This window comes from Dermacentor albipictus, chromosome 2 (assembly GCF_038994185.2).
Source record: "Dermacentor albipictus isolate Rhodes 1998 colony chromosome 2, USDA_Dalb.pri_finalv2, whole genome shotgun sequence".
Taxonomy (NCBI): Eukaryota; Metazoa; Arthropoda; class Arachnida; order Ixodida; family Ixodidae; genus Dermacentor; species Dermacentor albipictus.
In genome coordinates this window covers 112641714-112662679 of record NC_091822.1, presented here as the reverse complement: position 1 = coordinate 112662679, position 20966 = coordinate 112641714, and the positions used below count along the sequence as shown (strand labels likewise).

Sequence of the window (20966 nt, the reverse complement as noted above, 5' to 3'; positions counted from 1 at the left end):
CACCACGACAAGGAGCTGTGGAGTATTTTGGCGCTATGTAGTTTGTCTCCAAAAAATTGGTGCAGACTGTTGAAAATTTTCCAGCTTTATTTTGTTCTGTATATCGCGTGTTACAGACATGATCCATTGAGCCATAAGTTGACGCAAAGCAATGCAGAGACTGCTAATCCACAACTTACTATGGCCCGTGAAGCGACAACTGAGAGTGCATCTGAGAGGAAAATATGACGCTCAAGACGCATCAGACAAAAGGCTTCAAGACCGAATGGAAACACAAAATATAAGCTAGCTAATGCAAATGTAAATCTTTTTCTAAAAATTATTCTTGGATATTTACGTCTCCCGCTGGACTAAGGCCCCGGGGAAGTTAGGGCAGAGCTCAGGTGATTGTACGGCCATCCCGAGGGTGGTTTCCACACGGGTACAGTGTCACTTTCGCATTCTGCTTTCAGTTTTCATCATCGACTACAAATTTTTCAGGTAGACTGCTCTGGTTGCTTCTGTTTGCGAGCATCTCCTCTTCCGATGATTCCGCCGAAGATGAGGCTATTCAGCTTTGCCATCGGCGCTTCGCAAGCGAGGAATGTCAGATAAGACAGCAGGAAGCTCCAAATTAGCACCGAGAACCACAGCGTGACCTGAAAAGAGATGAAAGAACCATTATTGTGCATAAACAAAGGAACTGCCACTTGCGCGAATATATTGCCCCTTAATAATGCATATAACGTGGTCTTTTTCTCGTCTGTCAGAACTCTAACTTTGTTTTTAAAGTGAATTGCTTAACACAATCTATTGCAGTTGCTTTCAACGGCCTTCTGATCAATACGAGAACGATGAGCTTTAATACCTCTTAATAAGGCATATCATGAGCCAATACTTCCACAAGACTGAACTACAAACTGCGATCAATGAGAGTGAAATTCGCCTACTAAAAGTGGACGTAGCCTGGTGAGTTTAAGGTGCACACAAGCTTTCCTTGGTGCACGGCGCTTTTATAGCTCATGTAGAGACTGTAACTGACAGGCATTGCTGAGAGTTGGTGAAAAGGTTGGAACTTTAAAGGGGCAAAAATGATGGTTATTGCCTTTAGTTGCTCCCCGGGCTAACATTTCGCTAAACATTTGTCCAACTCACGTGCAGAAAAAATTAGCCATGCAGCTCGTACAATGTGTGCGGAGTGTCCGTCAGCAAGCGCTTGTCAACCTAAGCAATAAATCGGATGTGTGCGCTAAAATGTTGCAAGCGCGTGTATGGATTGTTACAGGAGCACCAAACTGCCTCCGGCGTGCTCTCACTGAAGGTCTGCCAGGTACGCAGTGACAACACTCTGCCGCCCTCTGAATTAAACACAAGATTGAACTTCAAGTGCAAATACTCACCAAGTTAAACTTGGACCACAATATTTTTTCCCTGGACGCATGGAGCATGACCTGGATGAAGGGCACGTGAATGAGGTACACGCCAAACGAAAGCTTGCTCAAGGGCACGAAGACGTTCCAGGACAGGAACTTGCCGACGAAGCCTGCGCAATCATTTGATACGAAAAATGTAATGCTGAAAACTGGTAGCGCCTTAATAAAGGGGCGCAGAAGAGCAAGCAACAAATAATACACATAGAAGTTAAAGAACGTAAGCTTGCGCAGAAATCTCACCTCCTCGACCTGAAGCACAGGCCAGTGTGAACCAGACAATGAACACGGACCACAGGATGCGGTCGAAGAAAGCCACAAGGAGCGTGACTGCCTCAGACGTCGGACTCGGGCTTCTATACCACGCTAGCTTGGCGAACACCGAGATTAAGCCGCAGCCCACGGACACACACCAGGCTGCCACCTGCATACCCTGCACAATAAACTCTGAATGAACGAAAGATGGCGCCTACCTCTTAGCTTACAACTGAAGGTTTTCTTCAGGCACGTAGAAAATTACAAGTAATCAATTGTCATAGCGGTTCATTTTGACCACCACCGTCCCCATAATTATCATCCCTACCTGCATCATCGTCAGTTGAAGCAATGTCTATTGGAGGTCATAGGTGTACCTAAGTGTGCAATGCTTTGAATACACTGATATCTACATCGACGTAAATAAGTCATTTTTCTTTCTGTCAAATGCTATCAAATATTCTGGCCCGCATGGTGTCAGTAGTGTGCCTGTCACCTGAAGAAAGATTTCCTTTAAATGGTTCTAGCCCTCGACCGTACCACGAAGGCAATACATTTTTCATAGGTTTAGAATATGTTATGCATCGTTTTTAGTACTAAATTACGCACAAACGAAGGGCACAGCTCATTTGTTTGTAGTTTCTTGTGTTTTTTGCTACAAAATGCGCCCATTATCTTAGTTTTTTCTATTAACAGTGAGCATGCCTTTATCACAATGCCAGGGCTTTCATTAACTTCAGTGATTTGGTCCCCGTTTTCGCGATATTCCTTGCTATGGCAACTCGATAGTTTTCTACAACGCAACAACCTCCAAACTACAGCGGCAAGGAAGAGCCTGTAAGCCTTTTATCCAACAAACGTACACCATGTGGTTACCTTTGGCCAATTACAATACATTCAGACCATTTATATTTGTGCACTAATAATCGCCCAGCTACTTATACAAGTTTTATCCTTACCGTAGTAATATTCCTCTTTTTGAAGTCGCCCATCAAAAGAAACGTTACGCAGCCGCTAAAGTAGCAGACTGCGTGATAGTATGGCCGGGTGTAGAACTCGCTCAGTGTTCTCGTCAACAAACTGCAAGAGAAATACAACAGGCATACGCATAAGAGAAGTTATCGTACCGCCACACTATTACGCTTTACTTGGACGTTTGCACTGTCTAACCGTTGCCTAACGCTAAAATCTTGATGGATTGGATTAGTTGATAGTTGCCCATGATACTAGAGGTACGGCACAAAAAAAACATTTAGGATACCAGAAAAGGTAACAATCGGCTTAGTGAGTGCTGACGAATATCTCTTGTTGTTTGTTTATTATATTTATTTACATACTGCAGCCTCAATGATGCTATTGCAGGAGTGCTGATGTACAACAAACATACAAACATTTATGAACAAGCTTGCGCGAATTCTTTTAATGGTAGCGTAGAGATGTTTCCTGGCAATAAATCTCAGGCTTAAGTTGTTGGTGGAAAAAAGCTGTAGGTAATGAAATAAGTGCGGGCGAAAAAGGCTGTAATGTTTAGGGGCGGGGTGAACCCTCGTAGATGAATGTTTGGAAATAGCCAGATAGTTAACTAGAAAAAGGAAACGAGCACAATTGATTAGCGTGTAAAGAAATTTTTGTCGTTCACGATGACGACGCGCTGCAAAAGGAGTGAGACCCAGCAAGGGAAGAAAATTGGGTTTAGAAAAGTTCTAGTCATATATCCTGCATAAAAAACGCATTGCCTTTCTTTTGCGCAGATTGTAGTTATTGGACGTCACAGTGTCTGTATGGATTCCATACAATGGGGATGGGGCAAATGAGGGTTTTATTTGTTAGAGGTTTAGTTTCATGAGGAGCAAGACGCAGCGCACGATGCAAACAACCTTGCCCGTGTAGGGCCGTGTTACAGGTAACGTCAATGTGTTTTGAAAATGAGAAATCGTGCGTTTGGACGACACCTATGTATTCGAATTTGAACAATACTTAAAGTAATATAATAAAATGCATAGGCAAAGAAGGAAGGGCACTACTGTTGTCTAAAAGTCATGGGGACTGTCATGAAAAACTTATCATTTGCCATGATTTGGACTGGTTACAAATGGCAGTGAAAGAACTGTTAGGGACAAAGTGATTAGTTGGAGATTTAATTGTGTCATATCAAACGCAATGGGCTGCAAGAAGTCATATTTTAACTGAGGTGGGGGTGGGGAAGATCTATAATAAAGCAAGAATAGAAGACGACCAGGTACTGAGTCTCAGGGAACCCCTGATGAAACAGGCATCATCGGTGAGGTACTAGAGTTGACACGTGCTTATCGTGAACGGTGGGAAAGAAAGTCCGGTATCCAACCAATCAAGAGTACACGTGTTGGTATAGCGAACAACGTTTGCGTAAGTTTAGGGTGCGAGACAGTGCCGAGGGGCTATGCACAGTCCATGAAAATAGCATCAACCAGGTCACCAATGTTTAAAGGGATGCTGATGTCGTGAACAAATTCTGTCGGTTGTGTTATAGCGATGAGGCCATGTCTAAAACCATTAAGAAAAGAGTTTAAAATTTTGTTAGCTTCAAGAAGTTTCATACTATGTTTAACGATTATATGTTCTTATAATTTCCATGACTGTGTGGTTAAGGAAAGGGGCCTTTAGATAGATAATAATTGAACATTATCTGACCTAAATGAGTGTATAATTGAAGCAAGGTTCCCCGCACCAGGAAGGGCGACGGTTGAGACAGATTTTCTAAAGGTGATTGTTAGATATGCGCTACACTAAAGGGAGTATCAAATGAGAAAAGCGGTCAGGATACCGTCAGGACAATGACTTCTTGGTGTGTAACTTTACGGTTAGGTTAAGTATGCCCTCAGGTGACAGTGACTGATCGTTGATTGGAGGCACTGTTTCAAAATCCAAAACAGGGATTACCGAATTGTAAGCCCCACAAACAGAGTAGAAGTTGGTGTTAAAAGAAGAAGCTGTTGTCTGTGTATAAGAAACTACAGCATTGTCAACTGTCAGCACGTCAGAGGATGTTCCAGGTGGTAGGAGAGCTTTCGAAAATTGACGCGGATTAATCTTCAATAAGTTCGGCTAGGTTACCTTGTAATAAAGTTCTTCTGAAGCATCCATTTTAGAACAAAGTTCGTTTTTAGCGCTAAGAAATTGCATGACTTTTGTTGAGTCACAGCGTTTTGATTGACGTAATCTGGCAGCACGGTGTGATAAACGCCCCCCCCCCCATAAGGTTCCTAGTCATCCAAGAAATTTCAGTGTTTGTTCTCTTTGTGTATTAAAAGAATGAGTTTTCTGTCTCCCCGAACCACTTTGAAGCCAGGAAGGGTTACTTCATAATCAAGCGCACTATGGTGCTGCCAGGTCTCAGTAACACCTTGGCTGTAACGCGTGTATTTCGTGACACTGCTCTGTAGAGTTGAAGTTGCCGCTTAGATTTTCCGAAGGGGCAGTTAAATCAGCTGCCAACTTAAGAATGGCTTCAGGGAGAGCGACAGACAACGATGAACAGACGGAAGGATGAAAATACATACATACATACATACATACATACATACATACATACATACATACATACACACACACATACATACATACATACATACATACATACATACATACATACATACATACATACATACATACATACATACATACATACATACATACATACATACATACATACATACATACATACATACATACATACATACATACATACATACATACATACATACATACATACATACATACATACATACATACATACATACATACATACATACATACATACATATACAGGCCGATATACCAGTCCCCACATGTATACTCCTTCCAATTATTTCACCCGCCATTTGTGCCATAGAATACTCACGGCACGTCAGGGCCTGGGAACATCATAAACGGCAGCAGATGCTGGCGCCCCACGACCCACGTTGAGGAAGCACAGCCAATGAGAGAGAACAGGGCGAATGCTGCCAGAAGCGTCTTCTTGCGACTGAAAAAAATGGGCACGGACTGCTATATACATCGTTAACTGGAAAAACCATCGCTATTCTTATATAAGCAGAAATTCCACAAGAGAAGTACGTACGGAAGTATTTTCTTATGCTCTCTGAAAAAGACTGACACGTTTTCACGCAGTATTGCCAGGTTACATGGAGCGTCCAACGGCATAGTAGTATTTGAGTGAAGCTATGTTTTGATGTGCCGTTATTCCAAAATTATTATCATGGGGTAACTCGACTCTGTTGCCAGCTACTGAAAAGAGTAATTAAGAACCTGACAACTATTTTATGTGCTTGCAAGTACTTAAAACTGAAGCTCAATCTTTTCAAATTCAGTTATACTTTCTGACAAGAAATTGGTGTTCCTGTATGTCAATGGCGGGCGCATGCGTAGAGTGTTATTTATGCTTTTTTTTATCTTACCGTACCTGCTTCGCGGTATATGTGCCTCTGTGTTTCAATAAACGTCAGATGAAAGTTGGCGCTGTTTCGTTTCTCTGTCACGTCCCTGTCTTCTTAAATTGCGCTAAAAGCTTTGCCATTATGAGTAAACCGCACCAACTAGCCCAAGAATCAGCTTTGTTGGTGTCATTACCTGTTAGCTTCTTATGACGGTGACTAATGAACATCACGCTCACGGTTTTCTTTCTTCTGGATGATATGTACACTTGCAAAATTTCAGAGATACTACGGATTTCTAGCGACCAACCAGATATAGCATACCGTTCTTCTTGTGTATAGTCCGAGTTTTAACAAAATTTCTGAGGGCCTACACTGCTACACCGGGAATAGAACATAGCGGCTAGAACTACGCGCAGCACCCGGGTAGTCCTTGCAGATGTCTGAGAGGACAAAACATTCACCGACGAATTTAATACGCTCTAATACGAAATTTGACCGCACTTCTATATGTGTTATAAGTTGAGCGCTAGAACAACGGAGAGCGGTTGTTAAGTGTTAGCCGTCGTCTTGTGTCCTTCTAGCTCGGTGTCTTCTGCGGTTATGGCGCTGAATTAATAACTATGCATCCTTTCCAACTCGCCCACCTTTCTACCTTACGCTTTATATTTCCACCTACAGTAGTGGGGACAGTGCAAAAGAAGACGCCAGGCGGACAGGGACGAAGTTTTCAATTCGCCTGCCAATATTCTTGTACCAAAATTATATACGTTTATATATAGGAAAAGAATGCCCGGAACTCTGGCGCCATATCATAGTCGGCACAGCCCGCGTTGCGCTGCACTTCGCACGCTTTCGTTCCACCAACGACGAGAGCGGCCTGTTGCCGCGGTGAAATCGTACCACCAGTGTTAGCGGCGACAACACCCAAAGGGAGCGTCACACCGAGCCTTACTCGTAGCCGCCCGCCCTCTCCCTTTGCAGGAGCAGTGATATACGTCACACACGTTGGTACAACGGAGAGACCTCAGCAGCTGACCCCTACGATTCGCGTAACCACCCTCTCCCACAGATTGAGCTTCGCTCGTCAGTTGCCCTTGAGCGCGGTCGCGAAATACGCGTTTGCTACCGGAGCCCAACCTAACCTGGGGCCCTATAACGTAAAACTATTCCAATATGTTTCTATTCCAATTTCCTGACGTCAAATTTGCGTAACCACCGACGCAAGCACCGGGTGGTCACCCATAGGGTTGTCTGAATAGACCAATCAAACGCTCTCCTCGTTCATAGGAGGTCCCTTTTGTTTGCTTGAAAAACGAATAACATTGCCTACACTGAGCGGCTTGTTGTATCTAATTGGCTGACAAGAGGCGAGGAGAACGCTCAAGTGGAGAGGGATTCACTAGGGCAGAGCCAGTGCACTGAAAACCGATAACCGGATGAAGAGGGTGGTGCCGGCGCCTGCGATTGGTCGGCTTTCCCTTCATAGCTTGTGGTGGCTGGTCGAAAATCGCGGCGGCATGCAACGGAAGCTTAAGAATGAAGTTAAAATTGACCCTCAGCAAAGAACAGTTGGCAGAATGAGGTAGTAAACGTGTCGAAAGTGCTTAAAAACGTTACACGGTAACGCAAGAAGTTTTATAATACGCAAATACAGCCATGCTCTCCGGCAGGTGCGAGTAGCCAGCGTCTCAGCGATCGGCGGCAGCTATCTTTTATTCCTTTCGGAACGGGGCAGCCTGCGGCTATTCCGAAAAAAATTCAGTTTTGTTCGGCATATTAATGCATCTTTATCGCGTACACGTCACTTTGACGCGGTGAGTTCGTGCGGTTTTGTGACGTCGCGTGACAGGTAGGTGAAGTGGGTGCAGCCCGAAAACTTTTTACCAATAGCCGAGGGCTAATAGCGAAAAGGAGTCGAATCAGAAATAACTGTTTTTCTTTTTTCTGTCAAATCATGCATAATCAGTGTGCACACATCATATCAGATGGGGAGGTGTTGCGGTTTTTGTAACGTCGCGTGACAGACAGGTGAAATGGGGGGTGGCCGAAAAAAGTTTTTGACCAATCGCGGAGGGCTGATAGCAGAATTGGAATAGAAAAGTTTGGAATAGTTTTACGTTATAGCGCCCCTGCCCTCCCCTCTTCTATCCCTTCACCATCTTTCCCTTGACGGAAGACGGCGCGCTTGCTCCCCGCCTTCCTCCCTTGCGCGCGCCAGATTGAGGCGCACTCGTCGAATCTCCTCGCGTGCTTTGACTCACACATACAGCATAAGGCGTGCGGCAATGGTTTTAGGGCCCTTGGACTTTGTACGGACAATCACGGCGATGCTGTCGGCAACGGCGATGGCAGAAATGTGCCCGAAATGTCCATATAATTCTCATGACGATACAAAATCTTGCTGGAAGAATTTTCAGAACCAAAATAAACGCTTTAAGCCGAACGAGGCAACGCGTCGTAGCTTACGGCCGCCGTTGTAGTGCGCGGTGAACACCCGAAAGGCAATTGAAGAATCTTAGCTTCTCTAACTTGCTTACGGAGCACGGGGCCACTCGGGTAGTTCTGTGATGTCGGACATGAGATTTGGCTAAATAGTGATCGCGTGTTTAGCCAGATTCAGCTTCCTCCATAGCTCGCCGGCTACGAAAGAGACGTCACAGAAGTCACCTGGAAGAAGTCGCCACGAAAACAGGAGGGGCAGTTTAGAAGGTACTGGAGGAAAGGCTTCTTAGCAGTAGACGCTGTTTTTAAAATATGCAACCTGAATGTTGCTTCGATCTGCTGGCAGTTCCTTGGAGCTTCTTGTGTTTTTCCTTTAAGGGGCGAAGTTACCCGGAGAGACGATTTCAACGCTTTTGGCAAATATCTCATCTTCCACTCGCTACAAGGAATTCCGAATTTCCACAGTTATGCAAGTATGTTTTTCATTCTTCCATATGAAAATTTGACCAAAAGTCTGTGTCGTATGACATTTATAACAACCTAAATGAAACAAATTTGTTACTTTGGTGAAGGAACATTTAAAAAATAACAATTCCTTTTGGGGCGACGAAAGTGCTCTCACGTCTGCCTTACAACACGGGGTTTTTCTTAACTGAAGAAATAAATTTAGTAATTGCATTCCTCAAATACAATTTTCTTGGATGTTATATTCATGCTAGGTGGTTTTTCGGATGAGAAAGTGTTAAATAAAAAGTCATTTTCACTTAGAAAGTCTGCTTCTAGTTCTGTCTCTGCAATGATCACTTAGCCTTTAGGGATTGAAACCTAAAAGAAAGAGGTTTATTCATTGCAGAGAAAATGCAGTTCATACAAGTCAAAAAAGCGTTTTCAGAAATCTTGTGTGAAATTTTAAATTTTCGACCATCCCACTATGTACCTGCGGCGTGATCTGCTGCATAATCTGCGTCCTTTCGGGAACCTCTTCGTGAACATGCCTTGACCTTCCTTCGTTCTTTGCATTAGTGTTAAATTACTTTACCTAAAGTGAAAATTGCAACGTAAGCAATCTTTTTACAAGCCACACCCATTTTCACGAGTGGGTGTGGTTGAGGGGCATGATTTTTTACTCTCTTGTAGTGCGACTGCAAGTGCGCCACTTGTTGGACATGTACTCCATAATATGAAGTATTTATTCTTCATGCTTTTGAAAAAACGTGTCTTGGGTACCATCCCCCCTAGATGTAAGCCCAGTTGTGCTCATATGCTCTCTCATTCTGCCAATCACATGACAAATCGAGGATAGCAGCTGGTGAGCTAGGAAATATATACTGTCTTGTCTAAGTTTTTAATGTCCAAGAAAATGCACAAGAAGCAGGCCTGAGATCCAGTCTAACTGCTGCGTGTGGCTTGGTCATTGAGCTGTAATATATACGGAACACCAGCTCGAGCTTTGGATCGATACCCGGTAGCTCCTCTTCCTCATCAAGTACACTTACGTACAGCTAGGCAGTCAGTAAAGGAGGATATTGTAGTACTTACCCTTGCAGTATCGAAAGCGTAAGAAGAGAGACCAGATAGAGCTGGAAATCCGCTGACAGGTACCACGTGTGGACGAGCACGTCCTGTCATTGAGACAGAATAGAATTACGACAACTTGTATTTTGTAGCGTCGAATCTTTTGGCTGGGTAGGATGATAATTGAGAATTATTTTGTATTAACTGAGCCGTCTCTATCGTTATATAGATCAATGAAATTAGGGCTCGCTGAGACAAGCAGCATAAAAACATTGAAGGCGAAAAAAACGTCAACATAACGTTTTCTATCTTTAATGCTCTCCTTAGACTCTCATTGTTTTCGCTTTGCCTATCGAGGGTCAATGCATTCAGTGAGGAGCTCGGTAAATTGCGGATATACGCTGCTAATAACAACAACAAACAAATGAATGTATTGCAGTAAAATCAGCGCCTTGTATTTCAGGCGATGTTCACTATTAGTATACTGATGTCGACGATTGAATTGGCATATACACGTTAAGGAAAGCAAACATAAGGCCACACAGGGGCTCTTGTGTCTTTATTTAAGATAAACACCTGGCTCGCTCGAGCCACACTCGACAGTTCACTTTCAGCCGTTAAATTACCAATCGTATTTAAATTACTGTTTTGAATGCTGTGAAAAAAATATAGCGAAATGGTCGCATTCGAGGCGCAATGACACATAAACATACATCACTCACGATTGAGCTGGTGAAAAGTAGGGTCTCATAATCTGCCGTATTATTTACGAGACGGCGTCCTTCAGTGACGTGCCGGCTGCGAGCGTGCATGGCTCTACCAGTGAACACCGACTATATTTCGTACTCAACTCTACTCTAATCTATCTCGAGTCCAAGTTTTGCTCTAATCACGTGTCGCCATTTAGGCGACAGTGTATTGAGGTACACGGGTTCGAACCGTCGGCAGATCCTTCCATCGCCTGACGTAGGCGAACAATGGTTTCTGGGCACATGTGATTAACAGTTGCTTCAGAAAGAGTCATCCGCATGATTGCGTTGGCAGAAGTTTGGACTGTGTAATAACTCGATTCGCTGCAAAGTTATCCACCGACTCACTGAGAAGGCATAGGTCAGCGGAGCGAAATTCTCACTCACAGGTCTTTCGTGGCTCTCGGCCAACCAAAACTTACAGGCATTCTAGGATATTTTGTCACTCCTATGGATTTGATTTGTTTTTTTATTCATAGCTTTCTTATAATTAGTTTATATTTTGTTCTTCCTTTTGTTTCCGCTCTGTTCCTACTTCTGTAAATTCAAACGTCTCACCTAAAGTAAGAAAAGCCTGCATAGCCAGCACTAACATCAAGCTTCCATCAAACTATTGCCTGTCTGTGCCTCACTCTCTCGGAACGTTACGTCCATTCCATAGCCAAGGTCGATGACGACGTCTTCGAGACGCGTGTGCCAGCACCGTAGTAAGTGCTTGATCAACAGTCCGGAATATGGTCATTGTAACGTACAACAATTATGAAGATTACAGATCTGTTTTCTTGGTTAATTAGTGCGCCTAAGCGCCTTGCGTGCTAGCCTAACAACACCACGCGTACGAGAGTGTACAAGACTCACCCAAACAGTAGTTTCATAGAAGTTTCTTATTTGTAGAAGTAACTGCCACCAATGATTGGTGACTTCATCAAATATCTTCTGGAAGCATGCCGTGGCATCTGGTCCGGTGACGATACGTGGAAGCAGGTACAAGGACATGATGACGAAGAACAGCGGAAAGCAAATTCTGCGGAGAGAAAGCGCAGATGTAGTTGCGATAGTTGTCGAAGCCACAGTTGAAAGGCTACGGCATCGTTCCTCATATAACAATTTAAACGGCTGTGTACGTCTTGGTGCTACATACACCTGTGCCTTTCGTAATTGTTTCCCTAGACTCCGCACAAAGGGTACCTGTAATAGATAGTCGAAGCGCACTTACGATATAGTCAGGCCCCGCCCACTCTCAAGTTCAACAAATGGTCGCAGAGGGCGAACAGAATCGACCACGCGGCTCAGCTAATAAAATAAGCAGACTGCATCAATTTAAAGTAAGCGGAAGGCCGAAGTAAGCGGAATTTTAAGCTGCAAACTTTCTCCCACACTCATACAATACAATACTTACAATACGATACAATCTTTATTGTGCATAAGGAAAACAAAGTACATATAGCAGGACTACCAAAGCCTCAGAGGGCTTGACTGGCAGTGCCTGACAGTCAGCTCACAAAAAATTGCACAGGGTTAATAGCGGAGTTAGCTATTAGCGGGTCGGAGCAAAATGTTGAACAGTTATACAAAATGTTATATCAAACATCGACAATTCTAAGTTGTTTCTTAATCTCACGTCTTGTGCTTGCTTCTAACACAGGCGTCGGCAATTTACTAAATATGGCTGGAACATAGTATTGCCATTGCCGCGTTCTCCTTCCGTACTTTGTCGCAGTCTTGGGGATGACGTAGGGTTCCTTCGGTCTTAAGGAGCGGTCAGGCGTATATCGTGTTTTAAAATCATTACTACTGAAGTGTTTATTTACAACACTTTCGATAATCAGAGCAGTGAAGTTTGGAAAATTCAACAACCTAAAGACGTCTGGATCTTGCTTTGGACACAAATCGTAAGCCACTGTTGACAGCAGTGAACGTAAAATTGAATTAATTCTTGAGCTCCACCTAAGAGTACAATGGCCATACACAGTCAAGCCATAACGTAGCACACTGTAGACTAAAGCATGCACAATAATTTTTCGAACGGAGATTGGCATAAGGCATCGCATATTGTATAATACACAGGAGACCGCGCGCAGCCTTTTGCAGATGTGGGATAATTGCGAGTTGCATAAAAGATCACAGTCAAAAAGCAACCCAAGATACGAAACAGAAGATGCATTTTTAAAAGGTTGACATGTACATCCAGAACAGTCTGATGTGTGTAAGAATAATGATGTCGCAGGCAGGATTTTTTTATGGGGTTATGGAAGCAGACAAGTCGCGTTTTAGCAGCGTTGATGCTTATTAAATTAGCCGCAAACCAATCCATAGCTTTAGTTGCCTCAATCTGTAAGGAGGTGATTGCATAATAGTAATTGGTTGCACAGGATACAAGAACAGTATCATCGACACATTGATATATATATATATATATATATATATATATATATATATTCATATATATCTCACATATATATACATATCGAAACGTTTTTATTGCATGACGAAGATTGCACAATTATTATTCCTAGTAATACATTGTACTCTTGAGTACTTACTCTGGTGTCCTTTTCTGGCATTATACACGCAAAATCATGTTCACCATCATCGACCACCCACATGACCTCTGGCCTGGATTCAAATTTTTACCGACATATTCGCGCATACGGCAGGCACGGATCCATTGTTTCGTGCTTCTTTTGTGCTAAAACCAGTTTATTGCACATCGCTATCTCGCGGTATTTAATTTAGGGCGAAGTGACACGTTTGTGAGTGGAGATATAAGCCCCACCGCTACATTTCGGTCGTGAACCATGCGAAACATGTCTGCGTCGAAATGAGAGCTGGATTCTGTTAGACTGGGGACGGCAATATAGGTGAGTCGTTTAACATCGCTGCTGAAATCGTTATGTAATATTCGTCTCGATAACTTACAGGTGGAGTCAAACTAATAAACTAGATCCTGCATTACAAATGGACCTTTATTTGCGAGGCCGTCGTTATGCACACAGTCACGAAAGAGAGAGCTATCTCCGAACGTGCGTCACATTTTTCATCTCGTAGCCGTGGCCATTGAACGATTGAGAAATGTTATCAATACACACACACTTTGCATATATATATATATATATATATATATATATATATATATATATATATATATATATATATATATATATACATATATATATATATATATATATATATATATATATCTTTCAAGTCCACCGACAACTTTCGTTCCCAAAACCGAATAAGTATTCGGTAAATTACAGTGAGAGTACTGAATTTAATGTGTTAAACAGTTGAACGCATGCTAATCTACCTATATTTCGTACTTGGTGGTGCAAAATGTTTTCGCTGTTTAAAACACGTTCGCGGGCTAGTTGGTTGAATCCATGATAGTGTGTACGCGCGACTGAACGACAACATAGAAAGAAATAGATGCACAGAGACTCTGCGTATCTGTTTTTTTTTCTACGCCCTCGTTCAGTCGCGCTTGCGCACTCTATCTTGCTGTTTGGTTTCCCTTAAGGCGTTTATTTCTGCAGTAGTGAAGCGATGCATCCCGTCGGTGTGAGAAAGGGAGAAAAGGGATGCAGCAGTTCCAATACTTCGCATATTCCATACATTATGCACTACAAAAGATCACACTGCTGGTTCCACAAGCATGTGGAACCAGCAGTGTGATCTGTTCTTGTGCAGAAATGAGCGCAAAAGTGTTCTCATTTGTGATACTCATAATACTTAAGCTTTGACACGGATTGTCGTTAGGCACGCAATAACTTTAGGGAGAGCAGTAATATTTGTTTAACTAACGTGCCGCTTAAGCACCCCAGAACAAACACTGCACATTTGCGCGTGTTCTGCAGTCAGAAACAGCTTTTAGTATTTGATATTGCAAAAGTGTGCTTCTTCAATTTCTGATTAAGTCAGAATACCTGTGTTAGAGATGCAGTAAAGAGGAGTAAACACACTCCACACACTAAAGAGAATTTACTGCCTGCTGCAACAAAGCCATTGTGTACGTTTGCTGCTACTACAAGGTAAACAATACGGGGTTCTGAAACAAATATGCTTGGTATATGCTGTATTAGCTTGCTAGGCTTGAGATATATGATATTTGTTTGTAGCCGATACGAATGCGTGTTCCTATCTATGGTTAAGCTTAATTGGTTCAAACATAAAAGAAAACAATACATCAATTTGGCTAATATGTGCTGTATTTCACGTATCATTGTTCCGCCCCAGCAGAGTCTGCACCAGGCACAGGCACATCACAGGAGCATCATTATGCACAAAAAGGGGCTGCAGCCGAATTCTCAAAGCTCTTACACCACGAACAAAGAAGCGGATCCAGAATAATTTGGATGAAATATCAAGCCTACGGAGGACTGCGTCAGAACCACAAAGAGCCTCAGCCATCATTACTTTAGCAGGACCCTCGGCGAGTCGTCCAGGTACCTCAACAAAATTATTTCTTTCTATTTTCATGCACCTGCAACCTCAGAACAAACACGGACGACGCTGGCGAAGAGAGTTCCGCAAGTTTGCTGTTCTTTAATCTGCTTCCTAAAATTGTCAAATTCGGTTTCTGCCAATGTAAGTTTTTTCTACGAATGAAAGCTTTTTCATTCCCATTTCTTGTTAGATATCATTCTTTTTCCTCTTCCAAACGTAAAGCTGAACTGATTCTTTGGTCATACTTAATAGCAGTCACTCTCTAGTAGCGCAACATACCTCTAGCAGTATTAGCTCGTGTGCGTTGCTAAATGCAATTCCTCTCTTGAAATAGCTGGTGAGGCATCGTCTTGTATCTCGCCTTGAGCTTTGCCTCCTGTGGTATGTAGCATTTCAATTTTCTTAATGATTTTGACCTTCAGTGCCGGTAGAGCAGAGTGGCTTCTTTCTTTAATGCTAGCTTTCTCATTCCCATATTTAATTTTCAGTCTCGTTCAAGATTGCTCTTCTTGCTGTATAGCCTGGGTTTTTGCGCTAGGTACAATGGAGTGATTGACTGCAGAATCTGGTTTCGCTGCTGTCTCACTTTCTGGCATGTGCTGGCCTGGTCCGCTGCATTGGGCCAAAGTCTCTTGGGCTAAGCACTTGCTTCTGCTGTCCGCACAGCGATGTGGACACCCTGTTTACGCGCACCGTGGTTGGTGCTCCCTGTTCGTCATTTCCTGCTGTTGCAGTCGTGGGCAAAGTGAGCTTGCCGCCTTTCTCCGCCGCGAATGGGCGCGAACAGAAACTAGCCTATGTGGTGAAATGGTTCGGAGTGTATGAAGTTGATAGCCACGTGAGCGGAAAGGCCTGCAAAAGTGGCCTCAAAATGGTGATTCCCACAAAACCGATCATGTCCGTACTGAGAGAATGTGGGACACCAAGTGTGTGCAACATATTAGTTGCTCCTAAAGAAAAAAAGAAACGTGCAAGTTGGAAAGGAGGTAATGCTAAAATGCCAGCTTGTCCATGTGGCTGTGTTAGGTGCGGCAGCAGATGCCTGCTTCACGCGATTGCTTCGCAATGCAAGTTGCTAATCTTGAACTGCGACGGTCGGTGCAAACAGGTGGGACACTGTCCAATGTGATTGCGCTGTTGGTTATTGCTCGTCATCAGACCGCAGTGTGCCACAACGAAAGTGAGAAATTTACGAGCTCGCGTTAATGGTTTCAGCCTATCTCGAGATGGAAAGTTTATTTTTGCTCCTGTACGAGAAGGTGTGCCACTTTTCTCCTGCCAATAAAGTCGCACATCCTGTTCACTCACTTGTGGCTTGTTTGTATGTGCGTCAGTAAAGGCTCTTTGGTCTCCTGGCAATCATAATGCACCAGCTACGCGGTAGCCAAGTCACTGAAGGGCGAGCACAGCACGTACGAGCGTACGCTACCGGTTAAATGCGGCTATGTTGAATATTCCACTAAAGGAAGTGTATTTCCGATTGTTTATTGAGCAGCGCCATCTGTAACGTCCCCCTGTAAGTTCCATGCACTGCCGCTTCTTATTTTCGTACCAATATAGAAGGTACAGTTTCCCTTCTCCAAAGTTGATTCTATGATCCGTGATGTAGTATTTGATGCATTACGGACAGGGAAAAAGTGCGAGGATTGCGCGAATTCTCGAAGGCCTCAAGAGGCTTCAGTTGTATGCGCTATCCAATTAGCATACTGATCTATCGTTACTTAATACCAAGCCGCCTTCAACTACCACCAAAATATTTTTTTTACGAAGAAGCTGCTTATGGGTAACCTTGCGTGAGATGTTCACACGTGCGGTGTCAAACACTTGGTCTCAAAATTGAATTAAACTCGCTCCATTCTACCCTAAACCTTTCATTTGTCATTACTTGCATATTCATGTTGTGTAAATGTGTTATAAATAGGCGCTATTTTTAAGCTCACTAGGCTCTCAAGTAGATAAAAGTTCGGCAGAGACACTTGAGAGTGCTTACGTGTGAGTATGCGAAAGAACTGTCATCGTTTCGGAGAAATGTTTTCGCCTAAGTATTCACCCGTATGTCCGCGTGCACGTTGTGAACTTGCTTTGCATTCCCTTTTGTGTGCCCTTGCTTCGTCTTCGACGGCGTGCTTCAGTGTGCCATCACGTTTCAGAGATGCCTCTGTGGTAGACGCTTAGAAGTGCATCGCAGTATACGCAGCACCGATGAAATACGAAGAGCAAGCGCGGGAGGCAGCGACGTGACGTGTGAAACGAGGCACGCCCTAGGCACACCTCATTTTATACACTTATGATTTGGCATCTACAGTGCATCGCAGTAGACACAGCACTGATGAAATCTGAAGATCGAGTCACGCGTGGGCAGTGTGGCCAGATTGGGTTGTTTGTAGCCAAACTGGGCTACTTAAATTTTTGTTTGGCTGTGGTTTAGGTGAGTTGGCTATTTGGCTATTTTTGGCTTATTTTTATCTGGCCCAGGCATCGCAAAATGTGTGTTTCAAGGTTCGCCATACGCTCGAAATTTTTCTGTATGTTTCCACATCTGCATCCTTGGCGTGGCAAGATGTACTGAGTTTTGTGCTAGGACCTAATTTCTACAACCGTCCGTTACAAAGGGAAGAGCACGAAACCTTCAAAGTGTGATACGAGGGAGGCTGTATTGTAGAGCTTCAGATAATTTGATACCCTAGACAGTGGGAAACTATAGCGAATTATTTGTATTTTATATTACAGCGAAGCTGTACGTGGTTAGCCATTTAGTCTGCTCGTATGTCGCTTGTATGCCGAAAACTCCTGCAGCGCTATCCCAGGCGCATTCAAGAAGAAAAAGGGGAATGAGAGGCACACGATTAGCTGTACCAGTAGGTACTTCGTTGCTCGCCGTCGCAGCTGAGCGCGCACGCAGCAGTTTCTCCCCGGCTCCGATGTGGTTAGACCACGCGTCGTACCCACTTTTGATTTGATTAAATTTGACGTCAATCCGAGCATTTAGACATGTTGTTACTGATCGCGCCGTCAGCAATTTTCGGTACAACCTTTCAGTCACGCCGCCTACTACAACGCCGGATTTTTGCGTAAATAAACATATAATGTTCTCGCATTAAAAATGTTTCTCAAACATTTACTGCTATGGAACACGCGTCGAGCCATGCCTGAGCTAACAGCGCCTTCTCTTTTCCATGACTGTAAGCTCGCACGCTGCTCGTTTCCTTGCAATCTCCGGGAGTGGCGGCACCACCGTGCGTGCCATGTCTACTTTGCGGCGGTGCTGGGTTTCGCCACGCGTGCATATAAATAAAACCACAAAGACGAGCTGCATGCTGCATTTCAATTTCGCTTCTCTTCTCTCGCAGTCATGGCGAGGCCGCCTATAATGCGCACTGTCGAGGAGCAGCGCGCCTACCAAGAGCGACAGGTGACAAAAAAAGACATAATGTGAACGGCTGTGGCGGCTGGCAAATACCACCGTGGAAGAGCGTACAAGAGACACCAAGCGCATGTGGCAAGACAGGCAAGATGCCCGACATTGCGAGGCGGAGAACGCATCACAAAGAAGTAGCTACCACGTGGCTACATTGGACAACTTCAAAGAAGCGTACACTAAATTCAAAAGGTACTTTCTGGACAGAGAATTTGGGTGTGTGACCCTGCAGTCTCCCCAAACCACGGCATAACAGCGCCACAGAGTGTGCCGGTGTATGTGCCATGCGGACCTAGGACGGGTTCATGGTATATACTGTTTATATATAGCGCCGGCTGCACCCCAACGCTACATAAAAAGATTCATGTCGTCGCACTTTGCTTCGGTCAGAAATGACGACACCTCGTCCATCATCGTCGTCGGCTACTTTAACATTGATATCTCGAGGCCGGAAAAGAAGTGGTTTCTACAATTTGTACTCGTACACTTAAGCTTGGACTGCCACACAATTCTTCGACTTCAACCGCTCACCACCGGTCGTGCATGGATCTCACTCAGACAAAGAATATTTCAAAGTTGTGCCCGAGCCGATCAGTGTATACCAAAGCGACCACAAGGGCATCGTCCCCCACTATCACAACCAAATGATGGACATCGATTCAGAGCACCAACTCAGTTTACCGACTAATTCCCCCTGTTAAGTGTACCTACTAAGACCAGCTACTATCACACCTAAAGATCACTAAGACACAGCCGTTAAGAAAATGTATGTGCGTATTCGTATGCTGCCGATCTTGAATAGCTGTATGTGTTCGCTTGCCGACGATCAAGACCACCGAAAAAAAGAAAAGTACATGCGGATGTCTTCGGGCCGACCACCGTCACTGCTCAACACAAATAAAAGTGGCCATATGTTCACCGAAATTCTGTGTCACGTCTATGTAGTGTGCTAAAAAGCTTGACTAGTAATCCAACGTCACTGCAAAAGACTGGCACCTGCTTCTATATGTGTATATATATATATATATATATATATATATATATATATATATATATATATATATATATATATATATATATATATATATATATATATATATATATATATATATATAGAGAGAGAGAGAGAGAGAGAGAGAGAGAGAGTCTACACTTTTGAGCAGCTTCACAAAGCAACAAAAGGGAAGGGCGATTGTTAATGCAAGGACCAGGAAAATTATTAGGAGCGCCACTTTTACATCACATATGCAGTAGAAAAATAAGCAGGAAACTCCGTATTGCGTATGCAGATACGCTATTGTGGGGTTCATCGAATGAAACGCGCAAAGGTATCGTGAATGATGGGTAATGGGTAAATTTTCTAAAGCACCTGCCGTGACGGCAGCACGTGTTGGACAGTGGTTTCACGATCGATTTAGAACACAAACATTCCATATAATTTCACTTTGAATGTATTCCCTTGTTATTCTGCGCTAACTGTTAAACGTTTTTTTCTCTAGATATTGCTGCGTTATGCGCGTTCAATATATTTCTGCTTCGTTAGCTGTACATGACAATAATTTAATAAACTGAAGTTCACTTACCTTATTAACCTTTTCACCACATTGACAATGACGACGACGGGACCATTTCGTTTTTGTCTGCTAACCGTGAAGCAGAGGAAAAATCCACTGAAAAGTCAATAAGAACGTGTCGTTAGAGTGAGCAATATTCGCTGGATTGATCAACAATATTCCATCTGTTCGCCTTTGTTCCCCAACTATTAACCAGTATGCCTGCATTTTATTGTTCACAAAACAGGAAGGTTTCGATATTTAACCGAACTACGGTGGGAGCAAATGGGCCAACAAGTGAAGCAACGAGACCAATAAACGTGAACTAATCTAACACTCTGTCATTCAACACGATTTAATGAGCTCTGGAAGACGCATTGTTAATGCTAGTGGCATAGAAATACAAAAGTTCTTTCACCTCATCAGTCCACTCCTCGCTATTCCAGCACCGAGTGATCAAACACCTATTTTGATAGGTTGCGGCAGAACATCGCTGCAGAGAGCTTACGATAAATCAAAAATTGTAGTTATTACGCTGTAACTCTTGCCTTGAATATAACGGCTCTGTTGCCAGCCACATTTACGTTTGTCTTCGGGTGGCGTTTGACGCGAGAACACCATAAATGTAAACAAAAAAATCGTCGGGGCTGAAAATTGAGAGAAGTTACTAGCTAGGGTATCTTAAGCTAGTTAACAGACCACTAGGACACATACTCGAAGTCTTATGAATAGCTCAACGAAAAATTGACAGCCACAGCCGAGAG

General features: G+C 43.5%; 1 protein-coding gene across 1 annotated transcript; it reads right to left on the bottom strand.

Moving 5' to 3' along the window:
• Positions 1-271: 271 nt before the first annotated feature.
• LOC135910945 (nose resistant to fluoxetine protein 6-like) lies at positions 272-20320 on the bottom strand. The gene is made up of 8 exons (XM_065443016.1): positions 20233-20320; positions 11644-11809; positions 10061-10143; positions 5545-5667; positions 2624-2744; positions 1653-1842; positions 1380-1522; positions 272-638 (listed from the first exon to the last, which is right to left on the bottom strand). Exons 2-8 carry the CDS (start codon positions 11779-11781, stop codon positions 477-479), a joined length of 960 nt encoding a protein of 319 aa, XP_065299088.1. The 5' UTR covers positions 11782-11809; positions 20233-20320; the 3' UTR covers positions 272-476.
• Positions 20321-20966: the final 646 nt, after the last annotated feature.

What these genes read in the sequence shown, in the direction of transcription:
- LOC135910945 (XM_065443016.1), bottom strand. Translation starts at nt 11,781, where the DNA reads ATGTCCTTGTACCTGCTTCCACGTATCGTCACCGGACCAGATGCCACG. An exon ending in ACGCTTTCGATACTGCAAGG is followed by an intron (nt 5,668 to 10,060) that starts GTAAGTACTACA and finishes CATTTTTTTCAG; the next exon opens with TCGCAAGAAGACGCTTCTGG. An exon ending in CTGTGCTTCAGGTCGAGGAG is followed by an intron (nt 1,523 to 1,652) that starts GTGAGATTTCTG and finishes ATGATTGCGCAG; the next exon opens with GCTTCGTCGGCAAGTTCCTG.